The sequence below is a fragment of the Poecilia mexicana genome, unplaced genomic scaffold (genome assembly GCF_051168715.1).
Source record: "Poecilia mexicana isolate PSO_F unplaced genomic scaffold, ASM5116871v1 scaffold_3, whole genome shotgun sequence".
NCBI classification, from domain to species: domain Eukaryota; kingdom Metazoa; phylum Chordata; class Actinopteri; order Cyprinodontiformes; family Poeciliidae; genus Poecilia; species Poecilia mexicana.
Window position 1 is genome coordinate 22,125,919 of NW_028263372.1, and position 20,945 is coordinate 22,146,863.

Consider the following 20,945-nt stretch of genomic DNA (forward strand, 5'->3'; position numbering starts at 1 on the left):
GTAGCTACAAGCCGAATTCTGTAGAAATAACATAACTAGATGTTTATATATATATATATATATATATATCTCGTCATAATAATGGGGACACATCCATTCATTTACTAATTGAACTTTTTATTTCAACACAAAGTGAAGATCAAGCAAGCCAAACGACACGTATCCCCAAAACGAAGCGGAATTCCCATCAACGTGGTCCGCTTCGCTTGTGACGTTCAGCTCTGTCGTCAGCACGTACCGTAGGCGTTTCAGCGTGGTCTTCCCTGTCCTTCACGTCTGTCCACATCCTGCTAGGCTCCTTTCCGCTGCACAACTATGGCCCTGTTCAAGTCCAACAAGGTGATCCACTGCCTGGGCAACATCTCTCCGGCCCTAGGAGCTCTGTCCAGCCGCAACAGGTAAACCACACTCCCGAGCTAACCCACATGTCTCCCGAGGACAGTGAGCTTTTTGCTCCTATACCAATCTACATCTTGTGTGAGTGTTTAACCTAACACAGGATGCAGATTATTATTATTTTTTGCTCTTTAAATGCACAGTCACTTTTAAATGTTACGAACCATCTTTAGAGGACGGTGTATAAAGAGGCCATGTTGTAAGTGTAACCAGCCGCAGACAGGGGTCAAATGGTTTCAGCAGGCCCCGATGTGTCGGCTTTCGCTAGCATCGGTGTGGTGGTTCGCTTCTCTCTCTAATTTACCAAATTTTCCCCTTATATTTCAAGGAATCCCCTGAGAGCTCACCTAACTCATAATTTAGTGATTGTTGCTAACAGTGACTGTTAGTTTGGTGGAAGTCACGTTGGTTGGTCCGTGGCACACACACCCCGTGGACACGCATACATCCGTGTGGAGGAAAATAATTGAACGAGTTAGCGTGTTTTTCATAATAATTACCGCTTAAGTTACGTTGTCTTCAATAACGACCTTTTTTCTAATAACGTAAGCCGCTAGCAGAGTTTTGCGTTAAATTCCACATAACGTCATAGGAAACCTCAGAACCCTTAAATTTATGAACCCGTGTGAGTTGATTGGCTAACTCTTTTCGCCTCTGCGCGCTGATTGGCGATTGGGTTCCACCTCTGATCGGTGATTGGTTGAACACGAGAAGCGAAAGAGACGCCGGTTCGTCCTTTGAGTTAGTTCTTGGAGGGCAACTCCAAGCTCCAGTCGTTAAGTATAAATAAAGGCTCAGACAACTGCGATCAAAATAAAATAAAAATAATAATAAAAAAATCATCACTTTAAATTAAGATTTATTAGATTAATAACGTACTAAGCACGTAGTGCTATCCTTCCAAGTTTAAAGTACAAAAGTGTCACTTATTATGAAACTTTGGTCCTGAATGTATATTTGCAGCTTCTTTTGCATAGATTACTGCAAAAGTCTCAGTCAAACTGAGACTGTAGTCAAGGCTGTAGTCTCAGTTTGACTGTATGCTCTATTGTATCCAAGCACAGACATTTCTTCTCAAACATCCTATGCTTGTGTTAAATGAGCTGTGAAGTCATTTGGTAAGGGAAAGCAAAAGACCTTTGATCTATTGATTACTGAAGGTAAGTTGTGCAGTCTGTGCCCCCTGGCCTGCTGGTTAAAACCAGACACCCTCTTTAAGCACAAACCATAATTTTTCTGCATTGACACAGCTTTTATTTTCTCATATAGATTTTATTCATATAGTAAGTGTAACTATGGGATATTTTTGAATGGCTCTAGTTGTATTTACACATGAAATTAACCCTGCAAGTATTGCACTTAATCTGGATACCCTTCACTAAGCTGAAGTTTTGTGCAACATGTTTGCCAAGAAATTAAGTGTATTATGACAAATTCACCTCATATTTGAACATTAATTTTAGACTTTTGCCCTTTGCATGAAGTTCTCTCCTAAATTTAGCTACAAAGTTCAGATGTTTCACAAAGTAGAAGAAACCCGAGACAATGAATAAGGGAAGGAGTGCAACTGAGGTCACATGTAGCAACTTTTATTTCCATTTACTCACACAGGAGACATGTTGTTCGGTTTTCAAATATTCTTTTAGATAAATAGTTGAGTTTTATCAAATCTTTATGCAACTCACATTAATGTAGCCTAATGTGTTTTAAAGTATTTGCATCCTTTTTAATGCTGTCTTAACTGGATCTCAATGCTCAAAGAAAATAACTTGGACAAAATATCAGATACTTTTCATTGTGTTTCCACAGGAAAACATGCAAACCTTGTTTAGAAACATTATGGCTGACTTCCAGGAAAACAAAGCTGAGTAGAGGAAATAAGTGCAAGAAAAAGAAACATGCTTGCATTTCTTTGGACGGGTCTGCCCACATTTGCCATCTGATCAAGACCCCATTTCAGGGTTGAATCCCATGTCCTTGAAATTACCTCAGTAAATCTCTGTGTTTTCAACAGTACTGCAATTTTCAGTATCCACTCTTTTGTTCTAGTGAGTAAATGTGGGAATAAATTTAGTCCTAAATTGTATTTTGCATCCAGATTACTTCCTTTTCCTGTTTTTGGACTTTGAAACGGCTAATTGGATTATGTTAATTTCCTGAAACCCAGCATGTGTCGCTCATGTGTCACCAGCTCAGTGGGGTCACATGAAGGGAAAAACTTAAGTAGGCGGATAGAATCACTTCAGTGAGCAGGATCGTGGCTAACACTGTTGTGTAAAGCTGATTTGGTGTTTGTAGACATGAATGTAAGGGCTTCCAAACAACCTTTTTGTTGTTACTTTGGGTTTTGTAGTCCTATCAGCATCCATTTTTATTGTGCTTGTTTTGTGCAGCTCCTGGTGGGCTGGGGTGCAGATGGGTCCCCCTGATCCCATCCTGGGGGTGACAGAGGCCTTCAAGAGGGACACCAACCCAAAGAAGATGAACCTCGGCGTGGGAGCCTACAGAGATGACCAGGGGAAACCTTTTGTGCTCAGCTGTGTTCGTAAGGTAAAACAGTCCATCTGCTTTTTTTTATTTTTAATTTCAGAATGCTGTTAGTTTAAACATTAGTTTTTCTTCACTTCTCCTTGTTTGTTCTCCAGGCAGAGGCTTTGATGGCATCCAAACAGCTGGATAAGGAGTACCTGCCCATCGGTGGTTTTGGTGAATTTACCAAGGCCTGCGCCCAGCTGGCGCTCGGTGCCGACAACGAGGTGCTGAAGAGCGGCAGAGTAAGTTATGGTGTCTGAGGAAGCAGTCTAGACCTTGGTGTGTCACAGTCAAACAGTCAAGGTTGTAAAATTTACCTTCCATCAGAGCGTCACTGTTCAGACCATCTCAGGAACTGGATCACTGCGCATCGGGGGAAATTACCTGGTGAGTGCTGGTTTTACTGTCACTATAAAGAAGAGACGGGTTAAAGGTCATGCTGGCTGTATAATCTGTTGTTTCTGTGTCTCAGGCTCGGTTCCATACAGGTCCACATGATGTGTACCTGCCCAAACCCTCCTGGGGGAACCACACACCCATCTTCAGAGACGCCGGCATGCAGCTCAAAGCATACACATACTACGACCCGTCCACCTGCGGCTTCGACTTCAAAGGAGCCCTGGACGACATCTCTGTGAGTCAGGGCTAAAAAAACCCCCGATCATTACTCAATAAGAGTATTTATCTGAGGAGGAGTTGAGTTTCACACTAATTCAGCCTTAGATTGTTGACACTCAAGCTTTGTAGAATCAAGTTTTCACAAAGTGTGGAGGGGAAAAAACACAGTCTAAACTCTGAAGTCATTAAATAAAAATGGTCTTTAATACTCCAGTTAGATTCGTTTTTATCTCTTGGGGAGGGCATTTATCATATTTATCATTTATTGTAAAAAATAAAATATATATGTATGTATTTTAAGAAATTTGCTTTATTGTTATGAGGAATTTCAGGTGTAGAAGATGGTAAATTAAAAAACAAAACTGACAGTAAGATTTTTGCTATTTTCTCCACTGTTTGTTCCACAAAAGCATCAGTAGATGTCAGTAAATCTGAACATTTGATTAAATGCATTAACTCTCTGCAGTTTAGTGACATAAATCAGTTTGTTACGCAAGTAGCGTCCTGAAGAAGCCTGTTGCAAATGGGAATATTTTTTTCAAAAATTATATTTGCTTGTGGTGCCATGACTGCTGGGCCAGGGAGTCACAGCCAAACAGTTGCCTAAAAAATAAGAATATATTATTATTTAAGAGTATATATATTTTTCTTTATCGTAATAGTACCACAACATACTGTGATAAAATTCTAAGTCCACATCGCACGCCCCTATTTATCTCAACATTTTACATCAACATGATGGAAACTCAACAGTAATCATAAATTTTGCTAATTGCTTGTTAGCTGGTGACTTAAAAATGTAGTTAAATGCACCAGAGGCCTTCAGATGAGCTGGTTGACGTCTCTGTGTGTTTGCAGCTTTAGTTGCATCTCGTCTTGATGAACTCATTTCGTGTTGCAGAAAATCCCAGAGAAGAGCATCATTGTGCTGCACGCCTGCGCCCACAACCCCACCGGCGTGGACCCCAGGCCCGAGCAGTGGAAGGAGATCAGCGACATCGTGAAGGTGAGAAGCACTCGCCTCGGTCCGGTTCTAGGAACGTCTTGATAAAACCCGCTGCTGTTATCATCTTGCTCTCTAACACAGACTTCCATGACTGATAAAAGCTGTACGTTAGGAAGTTGTCGTGTCATTGTTTTAAATATTAACAGCTTCTTATCGGCATGCTGAACCTCACAGAAAAGGAACCTGCTGGTGTTCTTCGACATGGCCTACCAGGGCTTTGCCAGCGGCGACATTGATCGTGACGCCTGGGCTGTTCGGCACTTCATCGAGACTGGCCACAACATCGTGCTGTCTCAGTCCTTCGCCAAGAACATGGGACTCTACGGTGTGTGTGAAGATCACAGCAGACTGCAGCACCTGCAGCAAAAGCTTGTTTTTGTCACCACCTAGTGGCAAAACTTTGTGGGGCTCCATGCAGAGTGTTTCCCCTTCGTAGTTCATGGAGCCTCGGCTCTGCCTCACTCTGCTCTCTCGGTTACGACAGGTGAACGTGTGGGAGGCTTTACTGTTGTGTGCAAAGACGCAGAAGAGGCCAAGAGAGTCGAGTCCCAACTCAAGATCCTGATCAGGCCGATTTACTCCAACCCACCGATAAACGGCGCCAGAATCGCTGCCACCATCCTCAACACACCAGACCTGCGCTCGCTCTGGTAAAAATATTAACACAGAAGCTGAACTTGAGCCGAAAGCAGACATCTCCCAGAAACGCCAAGCTGGATTGTTTTCTTACCACCTGAACGTTTCCACATTTTGTCGGGTTTAAGGCATAAACTTCCATATATTTTGTGTAATAGACCAGGTCTGTAAGTGCATAGCTGAACAGGAAGGATTGAGGAACATGTTTCACAAATAGTGTTTTTATTCAGCTCATTAGGGCTACAACAGATGATTAGTGTCGTATTGATTAATCCATTGTTTGTTGTGACGATTAATCAATACATTAGATAAGAACATTTCCACATTCCGCAGCTTATGTCAATAGTTGAGTCATTACAATTAATCTAATTTATCACCTGAGTCCTAATTAGAATTCTACATTTTTCAGAATACATTTTTGAAAACTTTGTTTCCCTTTCACTAAATTATCTTCTCTATTTCACAAAATCCAATCAAAATATGTTGCATCTTGTGGCTGGATTAGGTGTGTAAGAACATAAAACTGAAGGGGAAGATGTGCCACGGCACCTTGTTGTTGTTTAAACAGGTTTTTCTTGTTCTGTTTGTGCTGGCAGGCTGGAGGAAGTCCATGGCATGGCCAACCGCATCATCAAGATGAGGGAACAGCTGGCGGCGGGTCTGAAGCAGCAGGGCTCCTCCCACAACTGGCAGCACGTCACTGATCAGATCGGCATGTTCTGCTTCACTGGCCTCAAACCCGAACAGGTACCAGTAGGAATAATGTGCGGGAATAATGGAAATCTACTGGGTAAAAATGTAAAACTGCAGCTAATCAATATTTTGGGTTTAACGGAGCCAGATCTGTTTGTGATCTTTCAAAATAGTTTTGATCAGTAGTTTTATTTTCAAGAGGATTCATCAAGAGATTTTCCTCCTTCTTGGATGACTCAGATTTGTCTTTTCCTGGAAATCAGCTAGACCGACATATTGAGCTTAAAAATGAGAAATTTGAGGATAAAATAGATGCGACAATATTTGAATGTTGATTGGGTCGTGACCAGCAGCAGCGGGTTTGGATTTAAAGTTAAAAATCTCATCCTGAATGATGCAGAACTGATCAGACTAAAATCTCATCATATGAGAATGATTTTGTGCACAAAATGTGATGAGCATGTTCTCTGAAAACCTATCCTAACTAGTTTGAGGAAGTATAATAGGTTACCTTTAATGAGTTCAGTTTGAGGCCCTGCTGAAGTTAACATGCTTACTGTAAAGGCACTCCAGCACCAATTTGGTGCAGCCTGTCTGATTATTAAATCAAAGATTGGCGGAAGGGTAAAAAAAAAAAAAAAAAAGAAGCCTTTTTTCTTTTTTTTTTACCAGCACTTCTTTAAGCTCTGCTGCATTTTTGTTTTTGTTTTTCCTGCAGGTTGAGCGCCTGACGAAGGAGTTCTCGGTGTACATGACCAAAGACGGCAGGATTTCCATGGCGGGCGTGACGTCCGCAAATGTGGGCTACCTGGCAGAGGGGATCCATGCGGTCACCAAGTAGAGCAGATCGCACTGGAAGAAGAACAGAATCGAAGCTGCTGTGTTGAGGAGCTTTTTGTGTGTCCCTCTGTTCCACCTTTAGAGGACGGGTTGATGCTTAGTTTCACTTTTTCTCTTCTGGATTTCATAATCATTTCAACATGGAACATTTGTTTCTCTGCAAGTTTTCACTGAACTGATGCCCCTTTGCCATTTTCAAAAAGGTTGTGACTGAGCTGATAGTCTTTATTTATTCTGAGCAATCAGCTGCTGACTCTGCACTTCTGTCCCTCTAAATGTTTGCTCTTGACCCTCATGCATTACGCTGCAACGTTGGGATAATGCATGTTAGCTTTACGTGCAAGTTGAGATCTCTGTTGCTTTGTGAAAATCTTTAGAAAATTTATGTTGGTGGTGTTTTAGCACTTTATCAAATGCGTGGCACTATTTGCTTTTGTAGCTGGGTTTTACTGTGAGAAGAATAGGCATTTATCTGGTTATCAGTTCACGTTTGTTAATTTCATCAAACTGTTATTTAGTCTGTATTTAAAATGACTCGGTTATCTTGTTTGCATTCGGTACTTTTCCTGTACGTTTCTGTGAGATCTTCAGTTTTCCTTCACAGAGCAGCAGTCTCTCAGTTGACATCACGGTTAAAAGAAAGAGCACAAAAGTCGAGAGTAAAATGGAAGTACTGAGTGGAAAGTTCACTGGAGGTAGTTATATGCTGTATGCGTATTTTCATGTCAACAAACCACAAAACATATGTCCATGTAATCCAAAGTAATCTAAAAAACATGTACAGAAGAAGTCTCATTTGTCCAGATGCTATATTTGAGTGTTTAAATCTCTTTATGGCCGAAACATTGAGACACAGATGGCATTTATAAATGTGGTGTCATTTGCTGATATTCCTGGAACTTTGTCTCCATTCTCCGCTTCCTGTCTGAAACTAAACATGGGTCATCTACCTTACTGAACAAACAATAAATCCATATAGAGAAATGTTTGGCTTTACTTGAACTTTTTTCAGCATTCATGGAACATTTTTGGCTATTTCCGCCATTTTTTTTAACCATTTACACCACAACTATAAATATGTTATCTGCTTCTTTGCACATTCCTTGATCAATTGGCATTCAAATTCTTACAAACATACATTGATTAAATTAATTTTGTTAAAAGTTGCAGTTTTTTTTCTATCTTACTGTTTTCTATTATCTGAATATTAAACATTAAATTGAGTACATTTATACATTCATTAATCTGAGATATTTGTTTTTTAATGAAATTCTAGAAGAGTAAGCACTATTACCAGCATTGATAAATTTCAACTTTATTCATGCTTGTATATCATTAATATTTTCATTATTTCGCTATCTAAACTTGACCTTTTCTTAATTTTATTTTTCACATTTTCTTTGATTTCAAAATACTTACAAATACTTTTCTTTCACTTTCTAAGCGTTTACAAATACATAAATATTAATCATAACTATATAAAAATATTTAAAACTAGCATAATACGATCATTTCCACATTCTAGGTACGTAATTTAATCAAATCGTGGAAAACTATATCAACCAGAGTTCAAAAGAAGTCACGTGATAGCAACGTCAGCAACGTCAGCCAGGCTAAAAGCGTTAGAGCGCCGCATTATAGAGCTTTGGAGCGTGACGTCACTGCTCTAGTCGGAGGGGTATCAGCGCCATCTTAGGGGTCCATAGACAACAGTCTCGCAGTATAAAAAAAAACAGTCTCGCAGATTTTTTTCTATCCAAGTTACTTAAAATAATTTAGCTATGGTACGAACTTGCTACGTTATTGTCTGTAATGTCCGATCACACGACTGAAACGGTAAAAGGATATAAGACGGACTTTGGTTTCACTATTATCCTGCTTGGAAACAACGTGAGGAGGCTAAGCTATCGGTGCTAACGAAAAGAAGACGAATGTCCTGGTATCAGCGGTGACACGTCTTGATATCACGTTCTCCAAAATCCCCAGATACCTACAAGTTTCCTCCAGACATTTCCTTTCTGGTGAGTGTCTAAATTTGCTTTGTTGGTTTTGTGTCATAATGTTGTTCTATGATTTTGTCCGAGTGTTCTTACGTTCAGTTTCTGTTGTTTAGCTCGGGCTAATATTGTTTATGTAGCATAGTCCGAGTTTTGTCAGTGGACATCGAGGTTATTACATTATTGTGAAGTAAACTATTTTACTAATGTTATCAAATTTACAGCTTTAATAGCGATGTGTTCTGATATGTCCTCTTAAAGGCAAACCGACGTATGAAATGGATGAGCTCAATCCTGACTGGGGTCCAGTGCTGAATGTGGGTCACTGAGGTAAACGCCACAACATCGGACCGACATGGGCGTCAATTAAAGAGGCGATACAGCAAAACCATCAACAGGTTACTGAGACTGATTTCATTATTTACCCCAGAAGAGGTAAATAATGAAAACACAGTAGCAGAGGCAACAGAAGAGGAGCAAGTTGGAGAGGCTGAGGAGGAAGAAACCAGGAGAGGAGCTCAGCAAGGCTGCAGACTCTGAAGAGGAACAGGAACCATTTGTGTTGAAATACAGTTGGAAGTGGCTGTTCTCTCATTTAATAATTTAATGTATTAAACATTCATGAATCGTTTGATTCAAGCACTTCAAGTTGCATGTAAACGTGAAGAAAAGAATCACATTTTAAGTAACAATTTGATATTTAAATATTCAGGTAATAAACATACATGTAATGAGATTATATTTTTAAATAAATATTTTATGTGATTAAAGTAAACAATTATATAATCAGACATCTGTCAAGACACTGGGTTTTTGGGTTTGTTTTGCTTTTCATTTTATTAACTTTGTGTTTCAATTCACTTAAGTGGTTCATGGTATTTAGTGTAGTTAGAATAATATTATTGCTTTTCCTTGTTTGTCTGAGTCCATGTCAAGCCTTCTTTAATGACTATTCTATTTTATCCTTCTAGTTATTTCTTACTTCAGCCTCCCTGCAGGGTTTCTAGTAATGTTTATTTCTTAATTTGATCACCATAGGTTCAGTTATTGTTCCATGTCTGAGTCTGTATCTTTCTGTGTCATTCTAGTTGGGTTATTTCTTTGTTTAGATCTTCTAGTTTCTCTTGCTCTGTGTTCCTTAGTTCTTATTGTTAGATCAGCCTTGTTTCTACATCCACATAAAGTAAGTCCACTGCCTGCTGCATTTGTGTCCACCGCCACATCATGACACAAACCAGATGAAAGAGCCCATCTTTAAACATTTAATGTGCAATTAAACAATAAAGGTGACAAATTTTATGAAATAGACCACACTTTAATAAATATTTGTTGTATTTAACATATTTCAGGTAAGTGAACATGTAATGACATAGATCCTGGCCTAGAATTTTATGCAATTGAACATTACGGGTAACAAGTGATGATCATCTGAGGTAATACATTTTATGAATTTTCTTTTTTTTTTTTAAATATAATTCTGGTTAAAAAATAAAAAAGGGGTCAAAATGGAATAAAAATATGCCTAATCTATATAGTTTAATAGAATAATTGTACACAGATTTTGAGTTAATAGGTTACATGACCTACAAGCTAAGAAAAATACAAAATTTTGACTGCAGAAATAGCTAAAAAATATATAAAAGGTGTTCAAATGTAATAAAGGTGAGTGTGCCTCATCTATACAATCTAGTAGAACAATTTCAATCAGATTGAGTTAATGGGACACAATTTGGAAGCTACTGAAGAAAACATTTAATATTAAAATTATTGAATATGACTTAAAATTTTAATAGAGGATAGTGTGCCTCGTGTCCACTTTTTGGTATCAGTTGGTCACAAGACAAAGCATTTATGCACAGGAGTGTTCGGAAATTGACAGCAGCAATGTGAAACTCCGAGCGCTTGTGGAGAGACTTAAGAACAGCTGGCCGAAATTAGCGTTCATAAATCGGATCAACCTTGAGCTGAACGTCTCTTACTCCGTGGAGCTCGGTTTATCCAGTATCCAACTTGAAAACAACTTTACTGCGGTTGGTAACACAATGAAAACACCGGTGTTCTGAATAGTTTGTTTTGGTCTGTGGACCCCAGACATGGCGCCGAGCAACGAAAACGTCATATCCTGTGACGTCAACTCCAAAGCTCTATTGAGAGGGTGAGCCGATGGAGAAGGTTGAAGTGTTTTGTGTTGTTCGTTCCTTGACAGCTGACGGGTTACAGTAACTTTAAATCAGGTTGGTGTATTTTAATGTGTTATGTTGCTGGCGAGATTGTTATTCGTATTTAACGTTCAGAGATCGTTTGCTAGCTTAGCATAATAACAAAGGGCATGGCTGCTGCCCTGATAAACGCCGATGGTCTGTTGACGATAAAGAAGCTTGACTATTGTTTAGTCAAGCTAAACAATAAAATGCCCGTGGCGTGATTCTGTTTGGAAGCAGAAGGAAACCCAATTTAGGTCATGTGTTATTTTTCCTCATTAGTTGCAGTTTATTGATTCACATCGTTCCTGAAATATGTCGCTATACGGAGACGCAATGTGTATGGAAAAAGGAAAATAAACGCAATGATTCAATCCATTATTGCGCCCTACCTTCACATTTAAGTTTAATGACATTTGTCTGTTTTTACCTGTCCCCAACCCTTTTTGTTCGGATCTTATCTGAAGGAAGAAAAATATGTCCATTTAAATCTGATTCTTAGTAGTTTCGCAAGTATGGGAAGTATAAACCAAACCCCGGTTTCTGTCTTTCAGGAAACACTCGTGATCAAAGTTTAGCAGCTTTTTATATGATGTGTTAGTTAGAATTGAAGGAGGTGGTGGGGTTTTTAGAGATAACAATTTATTTGACACTATTGCTTTAGAGATCTATTCTATACCTTAAAATTATTTTTTGTCCTGCTACATCCAAAACTTCAATGTATTTTAATGAGGTTTTATGCTATAAACCCTTACAAATTGCCAAAAAAAGAAGAATTAGTCTTCTTCTGTTATTTGCAAATAAAAATCAGAACATTAATTTGTATCCTGCCCTTCTTCAGATAGAAGTTTTTGACTATTTTCCTTTCCAGAATAGTTCAGTCGAAACTAAAGAAATAATTCTCTGCGTTCAGAGAGAATTATTTTTATAGATTTGTGGATTGGATTTAAGCTTCGCACTTTCATCAGTTTCTACGCATGATTATGAATCTGCTGCTGTTATGTTTCTCTATAAGAATGGTGTGTTCATAGTGATGTGCCATATTAATTAACTCCTGGTTCAGGAGGAGTGGATGCTGCAAATCTATGACTTGATGCAATTTTCTGGGTTTCCTTGGGTAGAAACTTCTTAATCTCCTTTAAATATTTAATTGAGCATACTGTGCTATTTGATAGGTAGGACCAATTGGAATGTACAAATAAACTGAACTGAATTAAAGTATTGTTTTATAACCTGTCCACACCCGTCTGCTGTGCATGTTGATCCTTGTTCACTAATGTTCTTTGGCACACCTGTCTTTTTTTGTAACTACATGAAAGGGACCTGAAGGTGTAGTTTTGAGACTTTTATTTGTAAAAAAAAAGAAAAATTTCTTTTCACTTCACAATTATGCAAAAATATTTTGATGTTGCTCTGTCATCAGAAAACACAAAATAGTACAATGAAATTTATCATTTGGACAAGTTCAAGGGGTATTCATGTTTTGCTAGGAACTGCTCTTGCTGATATCATTGAGTGGAGTTTTACAGGGAATCCCACATGCGTAGCAATCTAGCAATCCCAATAATCAATATTTGATTGCAGAGTGAAGTAAACAGCCTCACCGTTCCAGGATCCCTCCAGTTGGCTGAGAGACTTCAGCGGAACATCGCTGCCCTCCAGCTGACGCCGGTCCTCTCTCGGCTCCTTTCCTCATGGCGATAAACACTGACGCTGAAGACTGGGGCGGCATCGGCGGCAGCAGCGACTCCGGAGAACGAGCGTGGCTCCTGCAGAGCCCCAGCGTGGATTCTGCCCGGCACCCCGAGGCAAAAGAGGGGAGCCGGGGCGTGTCGGCTCTGGGTGCCGTCTTCATCGTGGTGAACGCCGCGCTGGGCGCGGGACTGCTCAACTTCCCTGCAGCCTTCAGCATGGCTGGAGGAGTGATGGCAGGAGTGATGCTGCAGATGGTAAACGGATACCAGAGCTGTAATATTCACAAGTTTATGAAACATTTGAACACTCCCTTTGTGTTTTTTTTCTTTTTTAACAGTTCATGCTCATCTTCATCATCAGTGGGCTGGTGATCCTTGGCTACTGCTCTCAGGTATGTTTGGGTTTGTCACGATGTTAAAGTTGACTGCACAATAAATTGTTGCAGAAGTTTTAGTGATAAATGATAATATTTTTGTTTTGAGACCATTTTCAATTGGTAATGGCATAATAAAGCAGGAACACATTCTCAAAGATCAATAAACTTTAAATTTGAATGAATATGTAACAGCTGCACAGTGGTGCAGTTGGTAGAGCTCTTGCCTTGCAGCAAGAAGGTTCTGGGTTCGATTCCCAGCCCTGATCTTTATGCATGGAGTTTGCATGTTCTTCCTGTGCAAGAATGGGAGAAAAATGATAAATCATGCAAATAGAAATATTTGAACTTGCTTTAACTTACCATGTGATAAATTGATTTATTGTCTTGTTTTTGTTTCTGTTTGTTCTGCTGAACCAGCAACATGTTCCGCAACAACTCTAAAGTTTACTAGATCTGGCGAACATATTTATACCTTTTATACTTTTTCACCTTACTACCACAGAGCAGTGCATGATTGTAAAGTAAAATTTTTGTAGACCTAACCTCTTTGATTTGATTTGACACATAAGTGTAAGCCTTAATGTCTCCCACTTGATCTGTGGATCTCTGCTGCTTCTCTTGTCTTGGTTGGTACATTTTTAGTTTGGCCATAATCTTTACATTTTCTGATTCCGGATTGATCATTGCTGAACAGTTTTATCCCTCACCAGTGTGTTCCTTGTTCTTCATGGTCTAACATGCCGGTGCCGGTTTAAAGATAAATGGAAAACCTCATTTTCCCTCCAACTACACTCTACCCCGTGTCGGTGTATCACAGCAGATCCTAATAAAACAGGTTAAAGTTTGCCAGGCAAAAGCAGAGACTTCAAATCTTTTCAGGAAGCAACATTGTTGGGCAATAAAGTCTCCATGTTGTCTTTCTGTTCCTGATCAGGACAAGCAGAATTGTAACAATTCAAGACTTTCTGTTCCTGTACAGCTCAGATGTAACATAAACAAAAAACTAAGTTGAGTCCTGCAGGATCTGTAGCACACAACAATTCAGCAGGAAGAACCTGCTATAAAAAGTTTTCACTATCAACTCATTAAGTGTTTTGTATCCATTTTTTTATGTAATGTATGCATGTTTATAAATCGGCTGTCTGCTTTCTGCAGGCCAGCAACGAAGCCACCTATCAGGAAGTTGTTCGAGCCACTTGTGGGAAAGTCACAGGAGTCCTCTGTGAAATGGCCATCGCCATCTACACGTTTGGGACATGCATCGCTTTCTTCATCGTCATCGGCGACCAGCTGGATCGTTGTAAGTGTCGTCTCTGATCAATAAGGCTTCATAACTGGAGGCTCTGAACTTTAGGTTCTCTGAGTTCAGATGTTTTTTTTTTTTTATCTATCGGGACAGATTTTTGACATGCTCAGGTTAAGCAGTAACATGGAAAATGCAGAATGTTGAGGACGGGTGCAAAGAGCGTTCATTTTGACTCTGCTCAGCTTTTTCTCTCAGTAAATGCCTCATGTGACACATTGTGTCTCTGAGATGCTGACAAAGCAGAAATCTCCTGGTCTGGTCGAGGTGATGGAAATGTTTTCTGTCTGAAGTCGTGCATGATTTTTATTGATCTGTCTCCATTTCCTCCTGTAAGTTGGGGATCTGACTCAGCATTTCTCATGTTTGAATAATTGTTGAAAAGAAAACTAAATTAAGGGTAAAATCTAAACATTTTAGGAACGTTTGTGTTTGTCGCAGTGATCGCTGCTGTTGCTCATGAAACGGACGGGTCGCCTGAGGGTCACTGGTACACAGACAGGAAGTTTACCATCGTCGTCACTGCAGTCCTGGTAATTCTGCCTCTGTCCATCCCCAAAGAGATCAGCTTCCAGAAATACGCCAGGTACAGTGGATCTGCTCCGTGTCTCGCTCTGGATTTATCTTGTGTGACGATCAACTTGATTGTTGCTGTTGTAGTGCTCTGAGTGTGATGGGAACCTGGTACGTTACCATTGTGGTTATTGTGAAGTACATCTGGCCGGACAAAGACATGAACCCAGACCACGCTCCAGCCACGTGAGTCCTGAAAATATGAACGTTTTTCCCAACTCGCCTGCATCCGCCTCATTTTTCTTTGCTCGTTGTTAAACCATCGTCGTCGTTGTTGTTGTTGTTTACAGTTCTGCTTCCTGGACTGCTGTTTTCAATGCAATGCCCACCATATGCTTTGGTTTCCAGGTATCTCCTCATTTCATGTAGACTTTTGTTTTTAAAATAAAAATATGTTTGTAACTTGAGTGAAACGTGTCTACCTTCTCCCTGCAGTGCCATGTCAGCTGTGTGCCGGTGTTTAACAGCATGAAGAGGAAGGCGATCAAACCGTGGGGGTTTGTAGTCACTTGCAGCATGATAATCTGCCTTTTTGTCTACATAGGAACGGGTGGGTTTCCTTGGATTGTTTCTCTGATGCGTTTTCTGTTGAGTTATCATTGACTCTTGGTGTGCAACTCGTTTGTGTTCAGGCGTCTGCGGCTTCCTGACCTTTGGCTCCAGTGTGAATCAGGACGTGTTGATGTCTTACCCGCCTGATGACATCGCTGTGGCCCTCGCCAGAGCTTTCATTGTTGTCTGTGTGGTGACTTCCTACCCCATTCTACACTTCTGTGGCAGGTAAGATGCAATGGAAAGGCAACTTTGGGGGTTAAACACAGATATCTTAAAGCCAATGTGGATATTTAATAAAAGTATCAATTTGTCGGAGCCTCCGTTGCATTGCTGTGATGTAATGGGCTTTGAAGAACCCGTGAATTTGGACTCGGCCATGATTTATCGTTTTTAAAACGTATGATTATTGCAGCTAATTGCAGATCCAGATCCTTTTTATTTGACGACCTCAATGAAACAGTCCCTCCATAAAGTCTGATTTGTTGTTTTTATTTCCTCCTGCAGAATATTTCTCAAGTTGACTTCTCCTGCATTAATTTGAAAATGACATTTCTGAGTTCTTAAAATGTTTAAATCTTTACTAAGGGATCACTTCTCGTTTTTTTTTTTTAGTTTTTGCTTCTGCGTTTATGAAGTCGAATGTCTGATTTGATCATCTGATTTATGCTTTTTATGCTGACATAAAGAAACTGAGCGTCACTCACAGGAAGTTTCTCCACTTTACAGATTTCTGCCTTTTTCTTTTGACTGTTTTCATTCAATTCATAGAAATCACTGAGAGCTGAGTTTTTTTTTACCTGCCGTTTTTAGGATGGTTGCCTGTTATTAAGGTTACATAAAATAGGCAGGCGTATCGATAAAATTCCCTTTCTTTGCATCCCAGAGTTTAAATTTCAGATTCTGCATAAGAAGAAAAACAGCAAAAATGGGAATGTGTTGTAGAGAGTGAATAACTGGTACAGTTTTACGCCCAAGGACGTCGGGAGGAAGAAGTTTAACCAGCGTCATTAACTTCACAGCATGCCAAGTTAATACCAGCAGAAAAAGTTCATTATATCCACGTCAAATAATTATCTTTAACATAAACGCATATCCTCTCCAGTCACAAACGGTAGATTTGGTTTAATTATTATAGGACTCATTTCAGCTGAATGTTCAGTCAGGATGAAACTTTTGGTTGATGTAGCAGTGAACATTTCTGTGTGCAGGTGTATAAAAAAGTGTTTCTACTTCTGCTGAAGAGTTAAGTCAGGGTCCTCTAAATTTATCCTGCAATTCAAAATCTGATTTATTTCATAGCAGATCTAATTTTAATAGATTTTTTTGTTTTTATTTTTTATACAAAAGACAAATATTTTTAAAAAGCAGTTTTCATTTGAATAATTTCTTCTGTAAATCGAATAACGGTGTTAATGCCAGGCTACGAGAATCTTTGCTTAATCATGAGAACATAGCTATAATATTAGCAGGATGAAGATGCAATTTTGCCAGAAAAGTATTAAAGATAAAAGATAAAAGTCTTTTTAATGAGATTTTTGAGTTACTGAGATCTGACGTCGGTTCCTGCGGCTCTTTCTTCAAAATAGATTCAGTCATTTTCTCAGTCGTTTCAAAGTCCTGCTGCTGAAAATAATTTGATACTGATGAGTTAAGATGCTGAATTGCAACTTTACAAGATGCTCAACATTCCTCATTTCATTTATGTTTTTTAAGTAGAAGTTCTCATAAAATTATTTCTTTATTCTTTTAATATTACGACTTTATTCTGGTAAAGTTCTGAATTTACGCTCAAATTATTTACACTTTGTTGTACAACTTTATTCTTGTAATATTGTAGCTTTTACTCTTGTAATTTAAAACAACAAAAAACTTAGCCTGGCTCTAATATCCCATCATAGACTCGACCTGAATTCAAAGTTGAGATAAATAAATGGAAAATTAAATGTTTTAGTTGTGCTGACATCACTCTGAGTTATAGAAACCCAATGGGGGAAAAAAAACCTTTATTTTATTAGATTAATTGATTTATCACTCGGCCCGATCACAAACCCTGACCCTGTTCTGTCCTGCGACGCCTCGCCCCTGCAGGGCGGTGGTGGAGGGCCTGTGGCTGCGTTTCCAAGGCGAGCAGGTGGAGGTGTGTGTTCGCCGGGAGCGCAGGAGGAGGATCCTGCAGACGCTGGTGTGGTTCGTCGTCACCCTCGTCCTCGCTCTCTTCATCCCTGACATCGGCCGCGTCATCTCGCTGATCGGCGGTCTGGCGGCCTGCTTCATCTTCGTGTTCCCAGGTAAAGCTGCGCGTCCTGCGCTCACGTTCGGGTCGAAGTGGAGCCTAAATGTCTCATTATGTCTCTTTAACTTCACAGGTTTGTGTTTGATGCAGGCCAAACTTTCAGAGACAGACATTCGAACTACAAGGTGAGGCTGCTTATTTTCTGCAAACGTTTGTTTTTATATAAGGGTAAAACAAATATATATATACTTGGTTGTAGGAAAATGGACTCATGCATGCTCTTTAACTGTTTCGGTGATTAAAATTAAACACATTTTGTATAGCTGCATTATAAATAAGTAATCCTAATGATTGATCTGCACCTGTATGCTTTGGTGTGTTACTCTGCAGTATTTTTCACCTACAGTTGAATATATCGAAGGCTTTTTAGCTCTTTAAACCATTTATAGTCATACATTTATAATTCAGAAGACTGACGTTTAATTTTATTATTTTATATTTCCATATAATGAAATTTGTGGTCCAAATTGCCCATGTCTTATTGTAAAAAAATAAATATCTTTGACTTCTACACCTTTTTGATTTAAACCTCTTAGTAACTGTTAATGATGTGTATTTATTTTTTATAATTTACAGACAATCAACACCAATATTTATGCAGTTAAAGCGGCTTTGAAATGTGATTTTAGTTATTTTATTAGCTCTGCCTTTGTGTTTTGATGTTTTCCAGCTGGCATTTATTGGTGGTCCTTGGCGTTACCATGGTGACGCTCGGGGCCTTCATCTTCGGCCTCACCACGTCTAACTCCATCTACCAGGATGTCGTGAACTGAAAAGGATCCTGTCTGCAGAGCCAGCTCTTTCCTCCGTAACGAGAACCGTGCTGCTACTCCAGAGCGAATTGGGTTGGAGAACCACAATGGACAGACTTTAGTTTTTTTTTTTTTCTCTCAGTGAAGTTTAAAAACTTAATTTTTTTTCTACCATTATCTGTTTCCTGAAGGAATCGGACTGATTTTTATTTTTTATTTTTTTACCCCCTGCCGCTCAACTCTGCATGAATGATCCCCGTCTGGTTTACAAGAGCAGAAGGACTTTGATTGGAGGGGTTTTATAATCAAATTGATTTTTTTTATTTATTAATTAAATTGTACCAATTTGTGAGTTTTACCCTGCATGTCGCCTTTAATCACTGAAAACGTGACGATGTCTCCATCCTACGCCATCATCAAATCCAGGTGCTGCAGGTGGATAAAAGGTGAAGCATTTTGCTTCAGCGCTCAGCCAAAGTTGAACTGTGGGGGCGAGACTAATGTACATTTTAAACTGAGTAAATCATGTATTTATTTAGATTTTTTGTTGTTGTTTACTTTGGACTTGACTCTTAAGCTGACGTGGAACAAATGAAGCTTCTGTCATCAGGGCAGACGATTGCACTGGTGTCCAGAATCGGTCCACACGGGTCGCTGTCATGGTCAACTAGAAGAATGACTTGTTCATCGGTTACTGACCTGCAGAAAGAGGTCAACTGAATCATTTGTGACACACTGGCCCCTGAGGACTGGGGGTGGAAACCCCTTGTAAGAGCCAGTTTTAAGAAATTGACTTAATGTGTCAGGAAATCATGTTTACTGTGGAAAAACAAGGGAAGAAAACTTCAAATGTTCGGCGCCAAATGGTCCAGACGCCTGTGCTTTATAACTGCAGCTCTTCTTTTACATTTAAAGGAAGATGTAGTAAATGTTAGGAAGACTCTAGTGTATCAGCTCTGAAGAAGTTTTATTTTATTTTTCTTTTCCTAAAATGATGTAATTTGTAAATTAGGGTAAGCACTTTTTTTTTTGTTGTAAAAATTGCATTTGTTTTGCTGCAATCTAAGCCAAAAAAGTTGTGCTGTATTTATTTAAACTGTCATTGTTTCCATCTTTTTTTCATATATATAATTTGTGCCTAAACATTTGGGATTTTTTTTAATCTACATATTCCCCAGTGCATTTTTGGGCTTCATCTGATTTATTACAGGACAAATCAACACTAATCAAGTGCTAATCTGTCAGACTTGTTTTTATTTAGAATTACTTGAAAACCTTTCAAAGAAATTAATTTAAATGCATGTGAAAAAAGATGTTTAATAAAAAATAAATTAAAACTGTTTTAAGTACAAAATAACTGTCATTAAGCCATTTGGTGTCATTTTAATCAGTTATGTAGAAAGGAGCTGGCTTTGGTACTTTAGCATTCTCCATTTAAGGAGTAATTTAACTTGATGGTTTATAAGGCAGGATTAAAAGCCTCAGTTTCACACAATTTATAGTAATAGTGTGAAAATGTGAATGTAGCTGGTTATACCATTTCAAATGGTCCATTTTAATATCAAAAAGTCAAATTCTCAACAATGCAGCTGTATTTCAATAAACTAGTTATTCCAGTTAAAGTGATATTTGAATATATAGATATAGCCAGCAGCTTTTCAGGATATTATATAAAACTAAGATTTACACACTTGGATGGTAATTTGTTTCACTGTGTCCCTCATCTGCATGGTGACTCTGGAAGTACTGAGTCAACCTGCAACTTCAAATGGACTTTGTTTCAGTCTACAACAAAAACTGTGTGTGTGTGTGTATTTTCCACTGTTTTCCATTATATTCCATTGACTTGATTGCTCCCTTTTTGTGGATGCCATCTGTCAAACAGTCAAGTCAGCAGTCTTCCATAATTTTGCAGGCATTTCTGTTTAAAAATAACTATTGGCCTCATAAGTAATTTCCTGAATTTTTGGGTTTATTGCTGAAAACCATAATTACATGAACAGGAAATTTCTATCACTGTATTTAATGAGTCTATAAATAAGTTTCCCTTTTTGATTTGATCTGAGAGACGGATGCAAAAGGTTCACAGAAATCTTAAAGGACAATGAGGGATTTATAGCAAAACTTAGTCATTGCAATAATATATCATTTTTCCCTCATGTGACATCAATCCAGAGTTCATACATTTTAAAAGTCAAAGAATTAGAACTTTAAATTGTGTTAAATTAGTGCAATTAATTGACTTCCTTAAAGCAAGAGCAACCAAAGTGTGACCTTTAACTGCAGTTCATGACTTAGTTGTGTTTTTAGCTTTTTTTTAAATATTGTTGGGTCCCAAACATTCAATGACTATTTACTCAAGTGCCCATTAATTTAACTTTGCTACACTTTTCCTGGATTTAAGCCAAATGTCTGAGAACCTTCTGTAGACCCAAAACAAATAGCTTTTTCTATTAAAATACTTTGTTTAGTTTGTTGC

General features: G+C 38.8%; 2 protein-coding genes and 1 long non-coding RNA gene across 3 annotated transcripts; all 3 read left to right on the plus strand.

Moving 5' to 3' along the window:
* Nucleotides 1-237: 237 nt before the first annotated feature.
* got2b (glutamic-oxaloacetic transaminase 2b, mitochondrial) lies at nucleotides 238-7,705 on the plus strand. The gene is made up of 10 exons (XM_014994027.2): nucleotides 238-398; nucleotides 2,790-2,946; nucleotides 3,042-3,170; nucleotides 3,256-3,315; nucleotides 3,401-3,562; nucleotides 4,448-4,552; nucleotides 4,727-4,877; nucleotides 5,037-5,202; nucleotides 5,785-5,935; nucleotides 6,600-7,705. The coding sequence occupies exons 1-10, from the start codon at nucleotides 316-318 to the stop codon at nucleotides 6,720-6,722; spliced, it is 1,287 nt and encodes a 428-aa protein (XP_014849513.2). The 5' UTR covers nucleotides 238-315; the 3' UTR covers nucleotides 6,723-7,705.
* A 654-nt stretch (nucleotides 7,706-8,359) lies between these two features.
* On the plus strand, nucleotides 8,360-9,509 carry LOC148160221 (uncharacterized). The gene is made up of 2 exons (XR_015762519.1): nucleotides 8,360-8,742; nucleotides 8,980-9,509. It is a non-coding gene; the product is annotated as an uncharacterized LOC148160221 (long non-coding RNA).
* Nucleotides 9,510-10,844: 1,335 nt separating this feature from the next.
* On the plus strand, nucleotides 10,845-19,823 carry slc38a7 (solute carrier family 38 member 7). Its single transcript, XM_014994025.2, has 12 exons — nucleotides 10,845-10,952; nucleotides 12,504-12,868; nucleotides 12,952-13,005; nucleotides 14,146-14,290; nucleotides 14,735-14,879; nucleotides 14,954-15,052; nucleotides 15,157-15,214; nucleotides 15,302-15,416; nucleotides 15,499-15,646; nucleotides 17,510-17,709; nucleotides 17,788-17,839; nucleotides 18,385-19,823. The coding sequence occupies exons 2-12, from the start codon at nucleotides 12,614-12,616 to the stop codon at nucleotides 18,485-18,487; spliced, it is 1,374 nt and encodes a 457-aa protein (XP_014849511.2). The 5' UTR covers nucleotides 10,845-10,952; nucleotides 12,504-12,613; the 3' UTR covers nucleotides 18,488-19,823.
* Nucleotides 19,824-20,945: the final 1,122 nt, after the last annotated feature.